Genomic DNA, 18,634 nt, shown 5'->3' with positions numbered 1-18,634 from the left:
AAGCTCTTTGTGTACGAATATTATTATATTCATTTTTATGTTTCAATTGCCAACACTCTCCCTCAAACCTTTCAAGGTGAATCTTGGAGGGGTTGGACTTTTTTATGATCGATTGGACAATCGGCCCAATCTTTTTTTGATCGGTTGGACCACTGGCCCAAATTTTCAGCCCAGTTATACTGCTAGGTCAGTCATTTTTTTCGGTTTCAGCCCAGATATACTGCTGGGTTAGTTAAATATGACCCACAGTCGGCGACCCGCTCTGATACCATGATAGAAATCCATGGGTTCCATCCTAAAATCAATTGGTGATAGGAGGAGAGGCCCATGAGACCTATATAGTGGATTAAGCTCTTTGTGTACACCGATGTTGGAATATTATTATATTCATTTTTATGTTTCAATTGTCAACAACCTGTTAAATTGGGCCTAAATAAATCTAATTTTCCTATACCCTTTGTTTAGTGAATATATATATTGTTTATTTAAAGGCGTCCAAATAGTAAGGATTTTTCTACAAAAATATTCTATCCATTTTGGATAATCATTAAAACCAGTACTCCGATTTTTCTAATTTTGGTAATGGCTATTTATTCACAAATATATGGAGTTAATTTTGGACTGCTCGCCGTTCCTATTCAATAACAGTACATCGTAGAGTTTACCACATTTTAATTAAGGAATAATTATCATGTAAATAACAACTTTTAATTGTAATTTAAATTATAATTTTTCGATGACTATTGGTTGATCCCATGATATTTGAAATTAGAATATAAACTTAGTAATTTTCAATTTTTTTCAATCGTCTTACCATGGCTAAAATTGAAATATTTTGACAAAATAAAATATGATGTGGCAAGTTATTTGTTTTGTTCATAATGAAAAGTGATACCAGTTCATCTTAGTGTTGCAGTAAGGCTGGATTTAACAGTGACATATGATTTTTTGGCGATGGTCATTCGCAATCCTTTGACTACAAAAGAAACAAGATAATAATCAGCAAACATAATATAATTATGCTAATTACAATCATCAATAAATTAACGTCTAAATGGGACCTGGAAAATTTGGGCTCAAACACCCAACTCGGTGGCCGGAGAAAGGCGAGCGACATTTATAGTGACCGGAGAAGAAAGAGAAGGCGATGAGGATGAGAATGAGGATGAGGATGGTTGTTGTTTATTTATGTTGGTGGATATATATAGGCAATGCATGTTTTAAAAGTTTGATCGATAAGTGAGTTAATGAAGCTATCAGTTCATGTTTTAATCTTAATTGATCGAAACCATTTTAATTATAAGTACAAATCAAATAATATAATGTAGTTTTAGAGGTATATTAAGTTATATAAAAAGAATATATTGTATATTTAATTTTAAAAAAGATTAATATTTATGAGTAAGATGTTTTATGTATTTTAATGCTAGACTAAAATGACTTTACTTGTTATTAGCAAAAATGATATGCAGATCAGTATTGTATTTTACAAATAAATGAAATTTATTTTCTTAATGTAGAGTTAAAATAAATAAATTCTATTAACAGAGTAATTAACTAAGTAATAATTAATCAATAAAATTTTAAACCGGGTTTTTTGGTGATATGTGCAATGCAACTACTGATGGAAAATAGTAGTAATTCATAAGTACGACGGTTTATTTAAAGGCGTCAAAATAGTGAAGGATTTTTCTACATTTTGGACGATAAGAAAAATCAATATTTTTGTATTTCTGGTAATGCTATTGTTCGTTCACACATTCAGTAATTTGGAGTTAATTTTGTACTGCTCTCCACATTTTAATTAAGGATTAATTATCTTTAAAATTACAACTTTTAACTCTCATTTAAATTATAACTTTTTTTTATTATTGATTGATTTCTAAGACATTTTTGAAATTGAAATACTATAAAAATATAATTTCCAATTTTTCGTTATTGTTAAAAATATTATGACAAAATCAAATATGATGTGGCAACAAAAGATCGTTATTTTGGACCGACGCCACTTTATAAAACGGCATTGGTTTATCGAAAACAACGTGGTTTTGTGTCACATCAATTTCGATTTCGACGACACGAGAAATTTTCACTTTTTAATTGAGAAATATACTTAGAATTCTATCAACATAACCAAGCTCCAACCTGCACAAAAAATAGTTAAGCTACTCAAAAATCAAAGAGGAAATCTATATTGTATAAACACTATGCTTCTTTCCCTTTATTACCACAACCACAAAAAGGGTGAAAAACAACATACAAAAAAGAAAAAAAAAAACTTTACAATTCTATCAACACAAATTTAACCAACCAAACTTCAAAAGCATCCAAAACAAACTCAAGAAGTTCAATCTCTCAACTACAATTGCCCTATAACTGGTGAATGTGCAAATATCATTTTCTCCTTGTTCTCACCATATCCCCACCTCTGGCATATGCTCTTCCTCCTCGGCTTCGCCTCCCCGAGCATCATCACAACGTCCCTCATCGAGGGCCTCTCCTTGGGCAGCTTAGCAGTGCACAAAAGTGCAATCTTGAGCACAAGAATCATCTCTTCTTGCACATGCCTACACTGCCCTGCAATGTCCGGATCCAACGCAGCCTCGGATTTCGCCTTACTCTTCACTTCTCGTCTCACCCATTCGACAATGTCAATCAACTCCCCAAAAGAAGGGTCCAAAGGAGCCCTCCCGGTCAAGAGCTCGAGCAGCACTACTCCATAGCTGTATATGTCACTCTTCTCATCAACCTTGAGTGTGTAACCATACTCTACACGAAGAAAACAGATCAGAAACGCGCGTTTTATATCAAGAAACAGGCTTTTTAAAGACGAAGGGAGGGAAATTACCCGGTGCAATGTAACCATATGATCCAGCCACCATGGAAACAGTCTCATTCTGGTGCAGCATTGTCCTTGCAAGGCCAAAATCAGCAATCCTTGCCTCAAAATCAGAGTCTAGCAAGATATTGTTCGACTTCACGTCTCTGTGGATGATCGGAGGGTGGCAGTCGTGGTGAAGATACGCAAGTCCCTGTGCTACACCAAGAGCAACATTGTATCTAGAAACCCAATCCACCAAGAACCTCCCGGCTTCCTTCCCGTGTAATGCAGCCCCAAGGCTCCCGTTAGGCATGTATTCGTACAGCATCATCACATCCGCCTCGTTGTGGAGATACCCGAGCAATCTAACTATGTTCCTATGCCTCAATTTTCCCAAGATATTCACCTCAGCAAAGAGTTCATCTCCACTTTCCACATCACTTGCTTCTGATCTCCACAGCTTCTTCACTGCTATAGCAGTGTGAGGCCTCTGCGTCTCGGCCTTGTACACGATCCCCGTCCCGCCCACGCCCACCACGTTCGACTCCTTTATGCAAGACAAGATCTCAGCACTTGTGAAATGCAGCCTTTGAAATGCCACAAGCCTCCAAGGCCATTCTGAGCTGCTTTTCTTGAACAAATCTGTGAATGAGCTGCTGCTGCATAGGTACCACTTCCTGTACACCTGCCTCACCGCGAAAACGAGGATTCCCGCAGCAAAAATCGCAGCAATTCCGACGGAAAATCCTACCACAATGTGCTTCACATGAGCCTTACTATGCCCAGGAGGCCTAATTGAGCCTTGTGAGCAAGGTGGGAGTATTGCACCACACAAACCGGCATTGCCAGCCAGATCGTCCGGATTGATCGTCATCAAGATCCCGTTGCTCGGGACTGGCCCCACGAGCTTGTTGTACGATACGTTGAGCGTTTCAAGAGCCGGTGAGCTGCCAAAGTCCTGAGGTATCCTCCCAACCAGAGAGTTGTTGGATAAATCAAGAACTGAGAGTGTTGGCATTGTGGCTATTGCCCTTGGGATTTCTCCACTCAACTCATTGCTTCTGAGATTTAAAGTCACCAGTTTTCGACACGAAGCAACGCCCTTTGGAATCACCCCGGAGAAACGGTTGAAAGACAAATCAAGAACGGACAGAGAAGGGCAGCCTTGGAACTCATCAGGGATCTCTCCCACCAAGCTGTTTGAGGCCGCCATGAACGTCTGGAGAGTCCCAACGGAGAGAATGCTCGAGGGTAACGACAAATCAAGGCGATTCCTCGAGACATCCACAAAGGAGAGGGATGTAGAAAGAGCAAAATCTCGAGGGATTTCACCACTCAAATTGTTGGTGGCCACCTCCAGCCTCTGCAGCCGAGGCAGAGTTCCGAAGCCTAAAGGGATGGGTCCCGAGAGGCGATTGTTGTGAATCCTGACACGAACAAGAGACGAGCAGCTAGCCAAGCTCGCGGGAATTGGACCCGAGAAGGAGTTGTTAAACAGAATAAGCTTAGTGAGATTCCCCAACTCACACAAGCTAGGTGGAATCTCACCAGACAAATTGTTTGATGAAACATCAAGCCATTGCAAGGGGGAATCTCTCCCAAGATTCAAAGGCAGAGATCCCTCCAAAGAGTTCCTCCACAGCTCAAGAACCTCAAGATTCCTCAGCTCACCAATCTTTGGAGGAATCAAGCCACTCAAGTTATTACACATGAGATTCAGCAGCTTGAGATTCTCAAGCCCTGCCACCTCATAGGGAATCTCACCTGAAAACCTGTTGTCTGACAAATCAAGAAACACCAAAGAATCTAACCCCCCAATCTCAGAAGGAATCTTCCCTTCAAACCTATTCTGATACAAGTAAACAGTTGTCAGCCTCTTCAACTTCCCCAACTCCTTAGGAATCTCACCACCCAAAGTCCCCACAGCCAAATCAAGATACTCAAGATTCCTCAAATCACCAAACTCCTTAGGAATCCCACCCTCAAACTCGTTGTATCCGATGATCATTGTCTCCAACGACTCCATCTGGCCTAACTCGACCGGGATCCTCCCAGTCAAGTTATTCCCCGAAAGGCCTAAAAACCTCATCCTCTTCAAATTCTTGAAAGATGAAGGAATTGAGCCTTCAAAGAAACTCCCCCTAAAATCCAAACTCTCCAAAGAAGATGCATTGCCTAGATCATCCGGGATCCGCCCTTCGAAATTGTTGCTCGACGCGTTAACCATCTCCAGCCCAGGGAAGGCCCCAAGCCCAGAAGGGAACCTTCCAACAAAGCTGTTCTGGCTCAGATCAATGCTTTTGAGTGAGGTCAGATTGCCTAAAACCCTCGGGAGCTCACTCGAAAACGAGTTGTTCGAGAGATTGAGCTCCACAAGGCTGCTCAAATCTTGAATGTGATCAGAGACGATGCCACTGAGGTTCATGCTGGACAAGTCCAGCCTCACCACAAGGCAGTCTCGGCTGCAGAGGATGCCGGCCCAACGGCAATGTGGGGAGGTGGATTTGTCTGAATCTGTGGAGTTTTCTTGCCAGTTTTGCAGATTGTTGAGTGGATCAATGAGGGTGGATTTGATTTGTAGGAGAGATGAGAGCTGATTGATGGAAAGAACAGAATGGAAAGCAATGGAACAGTAGAGGAAGAAGGGGAAGAGGAGGTGAGGCCTCATTTTTTTTGTTTTTTGATTTGATTAAGGTTTGGTTTTTTCAGTTTTCTTGCACCATTATAGGTTCTTGCAAGAAGGGTGGTGGTGGTGGTGATGATGGACAGGAAGATGTGTATATGAACAAAGCTGAATCAATGATTGGTTAACCAGTTAGTTAGTAGTACAATTATTACCTAGAGTGTGGGGCCCTTGTGCTTTTTTAGAGTGGCCTAATTGATCAAGTGGGTGATGAAAGTGTTGAAGCTAATCTACGAGGTCGAATCTGTCTCACATGATTTACTACTTCAATTTATCCCATTGTGCCAATAGGATCTATACATTTCTTATTGGATACATGATTTAATATATTTTTAATTATTTAAAACTGTAGAATATAGTGGGGGTGTGTTATAATGATAATTTTTCTTAAATCGGTAACTTGCTAACTTATTAACCCATTGTATTAAAAATATCAACACAATCCCATTAAAATATTAACACAAATTTGTGTTTACATTTTAAATATTAATGTCAACATAGTGTATAAAAATATCAACTACGTTTATGTTAGCATTTCAATGTCATCGTATTGACATTTTTAATACATTATATTGATGAGTTAGTAGAGTTAGCAACTTAAGAAAGTTAGCAACGGATCACATCTATATAGTATAAGAGAATAAATTACAGAGACTATCATTTTTGTTAAATGTGTCACTTAAATAAGACATTCCAAAAAAATATCACTATAAATGCGATAGAGAGGGTGGATGTTGAATACAAACGAGATTTGTATGGAATGGACAGTGAATAATGTAGTTGAATTTACCACATTAATAATAATAAAATAATAATAACTAAAATGTCCCACTAGTAGGTCGAGTCTGTCGTGTATGATTTTCAAATGAAATTTGTATTAGCATGATATTGAGTGGACACAAAAAATAGTTTAGGAAAGGCTAAAATCGAATTTCCTAACAAAGGATGCTAAATTAAAATAATTATAAAATAATACAAAAATATTGTGGAAAAAATGTGGGGGTGCTAGAGATCCCCCTAAACCTTCTATTTTTTGGGTATTGGTTGTTTTTTATTTTTTATCTCATTAGATTTGATAGTTTGTTTTTCGATAATTGCAACACAAAATATTCAAACCATTAACAAAGTGAGAAGAGAGTTACTAAAACAAGCAACGCACTTAAAACAACACAACGGTGAATAATACTCCATCCGTCCCTTAAATTTTGTCACACTTTGACTAGATACGAATTTTAAGAAATATAATGGAAAGTGAGTTGAAAAAATTAGTGGAGAGTGAGTCATACTTTTATATGCTCCATCTGTCCTATTAAAAATGAAACGTTTTCCTTTTTTGTTTGTCCCATTAAAAATGAAACGTTTCCTAAAATAAAAACAACTATATCTCTACTTTTTCATCGCTCTTACACTCTCTTCATTAACTCACAAAACAACACTACATAAAATCTCGTGCCGATTCCCAAATGTTTCATTTTAAGTGGGACGGATGGAATATTAGTTTTATAATAAAATGTGAATTGAAATGAGTTAGTGGAATATGAGATCACTACCAAAATGGTAAAATGTGAAATGTGACAAATTTTGTGGGACGAAAGGAAATGAAAAAATGTGACAAAATTTAAGGGACGAAGTAGCCTTCAATTTCTCTTGGTTAAATTTTTTTAAAAAAATTTAAAAGAAAAAAGGAAAAAGAGATGGGACCCTTTTTGCATGTGTGTGGATTTTCTTTGTTTGGAATTACTATTAACTATAAATCTAATGATTAAGTAGTGATTGGATTAGTTTAATTGAGTTCGTGAGGTCTTGGGATTCTAACCAGCTACTAATCTTGCTACAAATGACTCTAACCATTTGGACTATTGCACATTTCTTCCGACATTAAAACATGGAAGGAATGTGTTTAATGAAGTGACAGTGCTGCTAATTGAATATTATTGCCTAATTTGGTCAACTCAAACAAGATTAACGAATATTTAGAATCTTAATCGCACATAAAGTACAAATAATTATTTATTTTTATTTTAAAACTGTCTGTACCCTTAAAAGATAATGTTTCTTGTTTTGTGGTTGTCAAGAGAAAACTGTTCATGTATGAACTACTATCATGTGGGATGTCAAGGTTCTTTCATTAAGTGGAGCTGTCAATGCTATTCTTTCTATCTCTCTAGAAAAATGAACATATGATTTTTTTTGTTTTAATTTAAATATTCGAATGGATAAATAATGACATGAAAAAATGAATTATTTCTAGTTTGACTCGCGCTTCATATCTTAATAAATATGTTTTATTTAAATTTTTAGTTTTTTAAGCTAAAAACAACATTGTTTAATCATTCACGTTGTCACATTAATACATTTGTATCACTATTCACTCACATTACTGAAAAATTACATGTGTTCCAACCTAGCATGATATTTATTAGAAAAAAAAAATCATCATAGAAAATTTGAGGATTTTTTAAAAATCACTATTCAAATTTCGAAGGTGCAACTAATTATGTTGGGTTTTAAATATATAAATACTAACAGTAGAATATTCAAGTATTTATAATAAATACTCCCTCCGTCCCATGCTACTCGCACTTTTCATTTTAGGCCGTAAATTTGGGATTGATTTTTTTGTGTAATTAAAAAAGAATTTTAGGTGTAATGAGACATCACTTAATAAAAGAGCTCTTAACTTAAACTAACATATTAATTAAATGCATTAATTCTAACTTAAATTATAAATAGTGTAATGACTTTGTGACGAGCCGAAAAGCAAACGTGCGAGTAGCACGGGACGGAGGGAGTACTAGATATTAATCAATCCCACTTCCATAGTCACAATCTTTCAACATTGAACATTATTTTGAGTGTCACAATCTTTCAATTTCCATGCACACGTTGGCCAATTTGATAGAACAACGACTCTGAAATTGACAAGTCCTAAATACAAATATGAATATATAAATTGTGATCAATATAATTTAACGAGTCGAAATAGACTGTGATCGATTTTTATTTAAAAGAAAATAAAAGTAAAACCATATCAATGATTAATGAGGGGTGTGGACCCCACCCACCCCCCATCCTATTTCAATAATATCACTTGGAAAATAACATGCACCCCATCTGTAACGTTGTATCTTTGCATGAATTTAAAATTAGGAAAACAGTACAAAATTTAATTTATTGATATAAGTTGCTAATAAATAAACAAACACTAAAAGTCGAAAAAGGGCTGGACACCATGTGAATTGAAGCTACACCAGCACCGCTTTTACATATTTACCCCTCTTCAAAAACTTAAATCATAGTACTAATTTTTTTTTACAAAATCGATAATTTGGGATATAAACATTTTTTGTAAAATGTAGTCAGCATAATTTTCATAATAATAGTAATAATGATAATGAATGCTATGTAGAATTGACGTTAGTTATCGATATTTACACTATAATTAATGGAAGCCAATGAGGGTAATATTGTATTTACATTGCAATCAACATTATCGTTTTTGTCAATCGATCTCAACAATTGAATACCTGTTATTATATATTGGCATGTCTAAGAATATTCCTAATTTATATACTATTAACCACAGCTAAATTCTAAAATACATAAAAGAAGTAAAAAAAATTCCATCTTTATAATCATTATACAAGAATTATGATAGTATAGAATAAAATTTTTATGATGTAAAGAAAGATCTACTTATGAGTCTAAATGAGGTGTCCACATGCTTAAACGTATCAAGTAATCACATTTCATATTTCATCATTAGAGGTGGGTTTAATTAATGCCACTTTATTATATATATTTTTTTAATATTTTTTTCATTTAATGGACTTAGGGTACCTTTATATTATCAAAAGTGATACTTTTTGTTAGTATTTATCGCTTAAGACTTGGGCTAGCGCGCTAGAGAAATTAGTGTGTAATTATGTCGTTTTTAGTAGTTTATATAATAAGTTTGTGATTAAGATAATAATTGCTATAATATTAATTGGATTTCTCTCCTCTTTTTGTTTCTTTTGGAAAAATTATTAAATTTCACAGACTTGTAATTTGTTAAATTATTAAAAACATTCAATAGATCAATCACCATGACATGATTGTTGGCCATAAAATAAAATAGAGAGAGGAATCTGGGAATCTCAATTATATATACTTGATAGTACTGAAAATAATTTAAGCTATGCTCCCTTCGTCCGCGAATAGGAGTCCCGTTTTTCCATTTTAGTCCTCTGCGAATAGGAGTCCCGGTTCACTTTTACCATAAATGGTAACAGAGTCCCACCTTCCACTCACTCATTCCACTCACATTTCATTTAAAACCAATATATACAAGTGAGACCCCTATTCCACTAACTTTTTTCCACCCACTTTTCTTAACTTTTTTTAAAACTCGTGCCGCCAAGAAATGAGACTCCTAATGGTGGACGGAGGGAGTACAAGATTACATATTATTCCCAATCACTGGTTGTCTGTAGTTATTATTTATTTTTCCAACATTTGTCCTCATCTTCCATTTTGTTGCTGCTTTATCATTTTGCTTGAAATAACAAGACTGTTGGGGCTGATCTCACATATAGACCTTTTATGTAAATCATGTTCATTTGAGTCTGGACTAGCCCAATTAATTTATGTAGTAAGCTATATTTATCACAACAACAAGTTTCAACATGAAAAGTTCATGGTTTGAATTCAATAGCAACATCTAAAGTATATGTATTCATTAATAATAATAATAATAATAATAATAATAATAATAATAATAATAATAATAATAATAATAATAATAATAATAATAATAATAATAATAGTTCTTTACAAATTGGAATTGGCCAAAATAATAAATCAGAGCTTTAGATTACTACGGACTACAAAATATTATTGAATATTGATCATCTTTTGTGATAATGTGAATAAACAAATTTCCAAAAAAAGGTTTTATTGGCACGAATTGGCTGGAGACACGTGGCAACTGCAAGTAGCTAAAAACAAAGACCGACAACACATAAAGCAAAGATTAGGCCAAAAAATTACAAGGTGTTGAATTTGATTAGTGGAGATTACTGTTTGAAAGCGCCAGCTAAAAAGTTCATTTATCCATCCATATTTTTCTTATACAATTATTCAATAATCTTAAACCAATAGAAAATTTACAATTTCGATTATTACATATAAACGAGATAAATTTGCTAATAAGAATTTAATTACTTGTTTAATAATTATATTAGGTGATCGATGGTTCAGTGATTCATCATAATTGCTTTCTTAAACACCACGAATTAAGGTATAAGGACTGTTATTAGTTGGCGTCCTAATTAATTAACCCTTTTTAGTGGTGATTAAAATTTCAAAACAAGACACATTACTATTAGCTATAGTGAAGAAATTCGGTCATGCAATTAATTATTTATATGACTCATCAATTATTGTCAATTTGTCATCATGAGATCACGTCTTACCTGATTAACAAATTTTATTGTCTTTTTATTTAGTTAACTTCTCTCTTATCGTACTAATTGATTGATTAATTGCTATCTAAGAATGGGAAAATTTTATTTGAATACATTGAGAAAATAATAATTTTCTATTGTAAATAACTAATTGTTAATCCAAAATCGTTGTGTCAATCAAACTCACGAGAGTAATCTTCATATTCCGGAAATCTTTGAAATATAAATATTTAATTCTTTCATAGTATGAATCATGAACAAGTCACCATTTTAACTTGATAATAAATGGATAAAAGTTACACATGTTTTAGCAAAAAAAACACCAAATTAAACGATCCATGAATCTAAATCCCAAAGGATGACATGATTATTACAAGGAGAATTTAAACCTACGGAAAAACAAGAACTTTAATAAAAGTTAAACTGTCAATGAAAACGGAAAAAAAATTGGATTTTATGTTGAAAAGAACATTGAGAAATGGTCAATCTAGCTTGGGAATCTTCAGACAACTAAAGATTTTATTCTTCTCCCACCATGTTTGGCCAATCCCAACTAGCCATTGGAAAATAAAAGGAAATAAAAACAAAGAAAAACTTAGGTCAAAAAAGCCAAAAAAAACTTTAAATTTCAGCCAAGCAGCAGACTTGCCTAGAGGTTGCATTTTTCTCTCTATCATATTTCAAGAAAACTCAACCCCTTGGAGGCAATTGATTCTCATGTAACATGTTGCATACTTTTCTCTCTCTTAAGCAATGCCTGCGAAACCGCCCCGACGTCACCGTCTCCGTCTCCGTCTCCGACATGTCTTCCACCTGAAAATAGCCAAGAAGAATAACAACAAGAAGTGTGTGTGTGTGTGAGAGAGAGAGAGGAGATAGAGAGGAGAGAGAGGGGTGAGAGGTTTAAAAGGACTTGATAATGGTACTTATAATATGGGAGAATGAATGATTTTGCTTAGTACATAGGGAAATAAACAAAGGTCGACAGCTTCAAAGAGATTGGATAGGAAAAGCAAAATAATACTCCCTCCGTCCCCAATTAGGAGTCACTATTTGACCGGACACGGGTTTTAAGGAAGTGTTTGAATGTGTGGTGTAATAAATTGAGTTAGGTAGTGGAATGTGGGACCTCTTTAACTTTTTGTGTAGTAAATTTGTTTGAACTATTCAATGTGCAAATAAATTTTGGATAAAGAGATAATGGTGTAGTGATTAAATAAATTCCATGGAAGGTGTTTCACTTTCCCCCCAATTCACAGGATGTGAAGGCGGCTTGGTCTCCGACCAGTCAAACGGCTGCGACGGAGGCTGAGTTTCAGATTCGTCAAACACCACAGCCGGAGGTAAAGTTTCAGATCCGTCGATTAATGGGGACAGAGGTAGAGTTTCAGAACCGTAGAAGCCCTCGGACGGATCTGCAGTTTCAGATCCGTCGAAACCCTTAGACGGAGCTTCAGTTTCAGATCCGTTGAAACCCTTGGACGGAGTTTCAGTTTCAGATCCGTAAAAGAACAAATCGGGGGTGTCAGACCTTCAGCCCCGTCGTCGCCTATGAACGGTGGAACACCGTGAACCCCGAACCCACGACCAATTTCGTCGTCGTCAACCCAGTCGGGCGGTGTTTCAGGGACGATAGTGTCCATCGAGGCGGAGGGAGGCGGAGGGGGAGTGAGTGAGGCGGAGGAATCGAGAGTGAGAGAATGAATGAGAGAGAGAGAATCGAGAGTGAGAGTGAATGAGAGAGAGTATCGAGAGTTGACTGCTGTTTCCATTTCCATTTCTTTTTTTTTTTAAATGTAAATAATGGCATTTTGTGTAAATTTTGCCAACAATTAGGGTATTTTTGATGTCCAAATATAATAAGTAGGAAGAGTGACTCTTAATCGGGGACGGATCGATATGGAAAAGAGTGATTCTTAATCGGGGATGGAGGGAGTAATAAAGATCACACATTTGCATTTGTAGGAAAAACCATAAAGTTTACTCAAATTTTGGTATGCCTGCAACTTTAAAACTTAGCCGAAAAAAGCGATATTTTATTTATGAGTACGCGACATTATTTAACTGATTATATAAATACAATGTCACTAAAGTTTCTCATTGTGAGATACTCCCTCCATCCGCCATTAGGAGTCTCATTTCTTGGCGGCACGGGTTTTAAGAAATGATAAAAAAATTGGATGGAAAAAATTAGTGGAATATGAGTCCTACTTGTATATATTAGTTTTAAATAATATGTGAGTGAAATGACTTAGTGGAATGTGAGACCGTACTACCATTTATGGTAAAAGTGAACCGGGACTCCTATTTGCAGACAGACTAAAATGAAAAAAAACGAGAATCCTATTCGCGGACGGAGGAAGTAATTGCTAGCAGATTCGCACTTCATGATTTTTTTGATTAATTTTTAAAATTGCAGAACATACTAGAATTTGACCATTTTGTTAATACTCTCATTGTCCCATATAAATATGTGCATTTGAAATGACACGAGAAATAATGCACAATTGGTAAAATACAAGAGAGGAAGAGAATAGTAGTTAAAGTAGTATTAGTGGATAGTGAAACCCATATTATTATTAGTGTTTAATGAGTTGTAATGGTGGATCATAATGAGTTGATGACAACTTTCCATAAATAAAAATATCCATATTTTATGGGACGGACGGAAATAGAAAGTGCACATATTTTTTTTATGAAATGGATGGAGTAATAGTATTTTTTTCATTTGCCCTAATACACATTTCCATCTTAATTAGTAAGGGAGGCTACGAAATCAAATAATTTGTTCTTTGTTTAAGTGCAAGGAACCTTTTTTAGAACTAAAGGGGGCGAGGGCATTGAAGTGGAAAAATGAGGGAAGCCCATGAAAAATTGTTTGTCAAACACTAATTTAAATGGGTAATAAAAACAAAGGAATGATTAGAAAAATATTATTGGCCAAACACTAGCTTAGGGCATCCGCAGTGGTGCGGATGTCCCGGCGGAATTCCTAAAAACACCTCCTGCCATGTCATAAGGACTTCTCATTGTACTACCACGTCATACGGACTTCCCACTGCACAGTGGCGGAATTCCCCTGCGGAATTCCCGACAGAATTCCCACATTAAAAAAAATCAAAATTTCACAAATTAAACAATTTCCGGAAGTAAACAATTTACGTAATTAAAATTTCGACGAAAATAAGGAAAAAATTCTATTAAAATAAGAAAAGTACATTTCACCAAATAAAAAAAATTACATTTCAATAATTAAAAACTACATCAACGACGACCCCTACGCTGCCACACTTCTTCAATAATATCGTTCTGGAGTCGAACGTTGGCTTGTTTTTGGTACATGTCTGCAAATGCACGGACTCGATCGACGTCGTCATGGGGAATCCCCATGCGTACATTGCTAGTGGCCACCGTGGCTTGGACCCGCAGCATCAGCATCATCATTGGTCCAATCGGTCAGTGCTGGACCTTCATCTTCGACGATCATGTTGTGCATGATAATACATGCGTACATGATGTCGGCGACGCTGTCAACGTACCACAGCAGTGATGGATCCTTCACTGCCGCCCATCGAGCCCGGAGCACACCAAATGCCTGCAAATGCACGGACTCGATCGACGTCGTCATGGGGAATCCCCATGCCTACATTGCTAGTGGCCACGCCGTGGCTTGGACCCGCAGCATCAGCATCATCATTGGTCCAATCGGTCAGTGCTGGACCTTCATCTTCGACGATCATGTTGTGCATGATAATACATGCGTACATGATGTCGGCGACGCTGTCAACGTACCACAGCAGTGATGGATCCTTCACTGCCGCCCATCGAGCCCGGAGCACACCAAATGCCCGCTCCACATCCTTGCGCGCTGCCTCATGACGTTGCGCAAAGTATACCTTCTTCGCATCCGTTGGGCATCTGATCGTCTTCACAAAGACGGGCCACATTGGGTATATTCCATCCGCCAAATAATAGCCCATGTTGTGCTGGTTGCCGTTGGCGACGAAGTTGACGGCCGGACCGACGCCCATGCACTGGTCGTTGAAAAGGGCGACGACTGGAGGACGTTGATGTCGTTGTTCGACCCGGCTACTCCAAAATAGGCATGCCATATCCACAACCGGTAGTCAGCTACCGCTTCAAGAATCATCGTAGGATTCTTGGCCTTGAAACCGGTAGTGTACATCCCTTTCCATGGAGCGGGGCAGTTCTTCCATTCCCAGTGCATACAATCTGTGTTGCCCAGCATCCCCGGGAAGCCGTGCTGAGCCCCGTGCATATCCAGCAGAGCCTGACAATCTTCGGGGGTAGGCTTCCGAAGATACATATCCCCGAATATCTCCCTAACGCCGTGACAAAAATACTTCAGGCAGTCGCGGGCTGTCGACTCGCCGATGTGGAGGTACTCGTCGAACATGTCCGTCGCACCTCTGTACGCCAACTGCCTGAGTGCGGCAGTGCACTTCTGAATCGGTGTGCGGCTGGGTTTACCCGCTGCATCCTCCCGCACCTTGAAATACCCGTATCGACGCTCCAAAGCGCCAACGATACGCATAAACAGCGGCCGCTGCATCCTAAACCGTCGCCGGAATAGGGTCTCCCCAAACCGTGGCTCCGGCGCAAAGTAGTCCTCGTACAACCGACGGTGGGCAGCGAGGTGGTCGCGGGGTACTATAGTGCGACGGTGGATGGGTCGAGGCACCGCCTGCGCCGAGGTCTCTTGTTCCTCCCTTGCCGCGGCCTCCCGCACACGTGCCCAAATCAGAGTCATTACGTCTTCATGATGACCACTACCACTACCGGCCATTACTATTATATAAAAGAAATTTAGAGAGAGAGAAACTTGTTAAAACAAGTGGTGCGAAATGAAACGAAGTTCAACGAGTGGTATATATAGACATTACAAAAAAAAGAAATAAAGCGGAATTCCGCGGGAGTTGACGCAATGGCGGACGTCCCCGCGGAATTCCGCTTAACGCCGCGGACCTGCGACGTCCTTAGCCCAATTCCGTATCCGTGGCGGGCACGCCTAATGGCAGACGTCCGCGACGGAATTTCGGGACGTCCGTCGGAATTTCGCGCGGAAGTCCGCCATTGCGTATGCTCTTAGAGAGAACAATCAAAGATAATGATGGGGGCGGCTTCCAAAGTTTTTTTAATCATACATGTAATTCTCACTTTATGGAAATCAAGAAAAAAATTTAGATTAAAAAGATACTACTACTAAGCTAGCACTATTATAATTAGTTGGGCAATCTAGTTAATTAAATTTAATCAAGTTTGGATAAGAATTCCATAAGTCACTATATATATACTATTCTCCCTAAAGAGGGTTTCTAATTTTTTATTTCACTAAAGCTAATGAAATTCTTGCACTATTTAGCTAGTGTGAGCTTTGTCACAAATTATATTGAATTAATAACTTCTAAGTATCCCAACTAATAATACACTTGATTAGAAAATGAAAATTAAATAATCATTATCAATAGCGTCCTAGCGTTAAATTGGATTGGTGGCGGGTTTTGTGTTTGTTGTTGTTCTTTGATTTCTTTGATAGTTCTGATTTGTTTGGCTTACCGCGGTATACCATTTTTTATCGAATATACAATATATATCGATATTATCCGTATAACGAAATATATCGAAAATCAATACGTATTGAATTATCGATACATACTGTTTATATCGATTATAATAATAATATGTATGGAGATGTGAACAATGTTTATTCTATTGTGTTGAAATTATATTATTTTGGTTTTATTTTTCAGTTTTGAAATTATATTTTTCGGTATACGGGTATTCGAAATGGTATAAAATTTCGGTATATCGTACCGAATTTCGATATACGGTTCAGAAAGGTATACCGAAGTTCGGTACGATATGCTGAAATTTCGATACGGTAATGGTATAGATATTATCCATACCGAAATTTCGATATACCGAAACTTTCAATACGGTAACGATATGAAATTTGAAGATATGGTATATGGCGCCGGGTTGAAGATATGTGACTTCGGGTTGTCCATGAGGTTCGGGGAGGACTTGGGGGGGGGGGGGGGTCCACTATGGTATATGGATGGTGCTGGTGGAGCTGTAGCTGGTTAATGTGGCTCAGGCGCTCAAATCCAGAAGCTGATCACATGTTGGAGAGTATGTGCGCTCCCTTGGTTAATCAATTGATGTAGTTCTAGAATACAAGACTTGGAGGCTAAAGCATGTAATTTTTTAGGTTTTATTTTTCTGGTTCTCGGTTAACCAAAACTGGCCGGTTAATTGAGGAATCGGGAATCGGAAACCGGTTCCAACTTTTTATTTAAAATCGATTCCGGTTAGAACCGGAACCGACCGGTTCCTAACCGGGAATCGGATTACAATTCAATTTTATTTTTTTAATTTAATACTCCCTCCGTCCCATAAATGATGTCTCACTTTCATTTTTAGTTTGTCCCACTAAAGATATCACATTTCTATTTTTTTTAAAAATTATCCCTCATAATAATATAAATATTATATTTTCTCTTTCCACCTAACCACAAAACAAAACCTCAAAAAATCTCGTGTCATCCCACAAGAGTGACATCTTTTATGGGACGGATGGAGTATATTACTAAATCTAACTTAATTGAATTAAGATTGAATTGAAATAAAATAATTTAATACATTGAATGATTTTAAAATTTAAACAATGTTAAATTTGTGAGCTCTGTTTTCTGAAGTATTTAAAATGTTTAAACCTTGATGCTTTGAATCTACAATTATTACCTCAATCCATTTTTTTATTTACTAATTATTATGAGTAGAACATCATAAGTTTTTTTTTTTAAATTTCCAAAAGAACTAGACAAATACGATATCATCTCATATGATAGAAATTTAACTTTATCACAAACTTATGTAACAATTCATTTAATATACGATGTTAACATGTTTGTGATTGATTTATTAATTGTTCCGTATTAAACCAAAAAGTCACTACAAAATCAATTAGTATTGGAAATTCCATTGAATATTTATTTAGCAAAAAATAAAAGGAAATGGAATTCAATTTTAAAACACCTTTTAAAAGTAATGCTAATTTTTAGAACTCCTTTTTTTATAAAAGAATTGCCAACATAAACTATCCCGACCTACTACACTTGGCATCAGTCTTACCCATATATGAATATTATTGTATTGTTGGTTTGTATTTTTTGTGTAGTCATTTGAATTTTTAGGTATTATTTATTATATTTCCAGATGTTGGATTATTATTTTATTAGAATTGAATTAATTAAAATTTTAAATAAATTCGGATTAAAATTACACATCGGTTCCGGTCCCAGTCCCGGTTCCGATTCTAGGATTTATGAAAATTTGAAACTGGTTACAGATAATGACACATTTTGTACGGATTTAAGAAAAAATAAATAAAGATTGTGAATCTCCATACAATAAACAAAAGAAAATATTGGAGTGACTTATTGAGTCAGTTGAACTCATATTTCCATCAAGCAAAACTACTTTTTCGTGTTTTTTTTTTGTCTTTGATCTCATGGGATGTTGTGGAAATCATGATTTCTTCTCGACAATGATTTGCCTTAAGTGGATACCATATCATAGATGAATTCAAATTTTGTTTATTATAGGATGGAATATGGTTAAGTTATTGAAATCAAATATCCACCAACTTGATTCGTCTAG

The 18,634-nt window shown here is 36.5% G+C and overlaps 1 protein-coding gene across 1 annotated transcript; it reads right to left on the bottom strand.

The window, feature by feature from the left end:
* Positions 1 to 2,169: 2,169 nt before the first annotated feature.
* LOC121785131 (MDIS1-interacting receptor like kinase 1-like) lies at positions 2,170 to 5,600 on the bottom strand. Its single transcript, XM_042183501.1, has 2 exons — positions 2,849 to 5,600; positions 2,170 to 2,769 (listed from the first exon to the last, which is right to left on the bottom strand). The coding sequence occupies exons 1-2, from the start codon at positions 5,487 to 5,489 to the stop codon at positions 2,360 to 2,362; spliced, it is 3,051 nt and encodes a 1,016-aa protein (XP_042039435.1). The 5' UTR covers positions 5,490 to 5,600; the 3' UTR covers positions 2,170 to 2,359.
* Positions 5,601 to 18,634: the final 13,034 nt, after the last annotated feature.

Source organism: Salvia splendens, chromosome 21 (genome assembly GCF_004379255.2).
Source record: "Salvia splendens isolate huo1 chromosome 21, SspV2, whole genome shotgun sequence".
In the NCBI taxonomy this organism is placed as follows: domain Eukaryota; kingdom Viridiplantae; phylum Streptophyta; class Magnoliopsida; order Lamiales; family Lamiaceae; genus Salvia; species Salvia splendens.
This window is presented reverse-complemented; position numbering and strand designations above follow the sequence as displayed.

Bases quoted from the DNA above. Each gene is read 5' to 3' on its own strand.
- LOC121785131 (XM_042183501.1), bottom strand. From the start codon at position 5,489: ATGAGGCCTCACCTCCTCTTCCCCTTCTTCCTCTACTGTTCCATTGCT. The intron at 2,770-2,848 runs GTAATTTCCCTC...TTCTTCGTGTAG, and splicing joins ATATGGTTACATTGCACCGG to AGTATGGTTACACACTCAAG.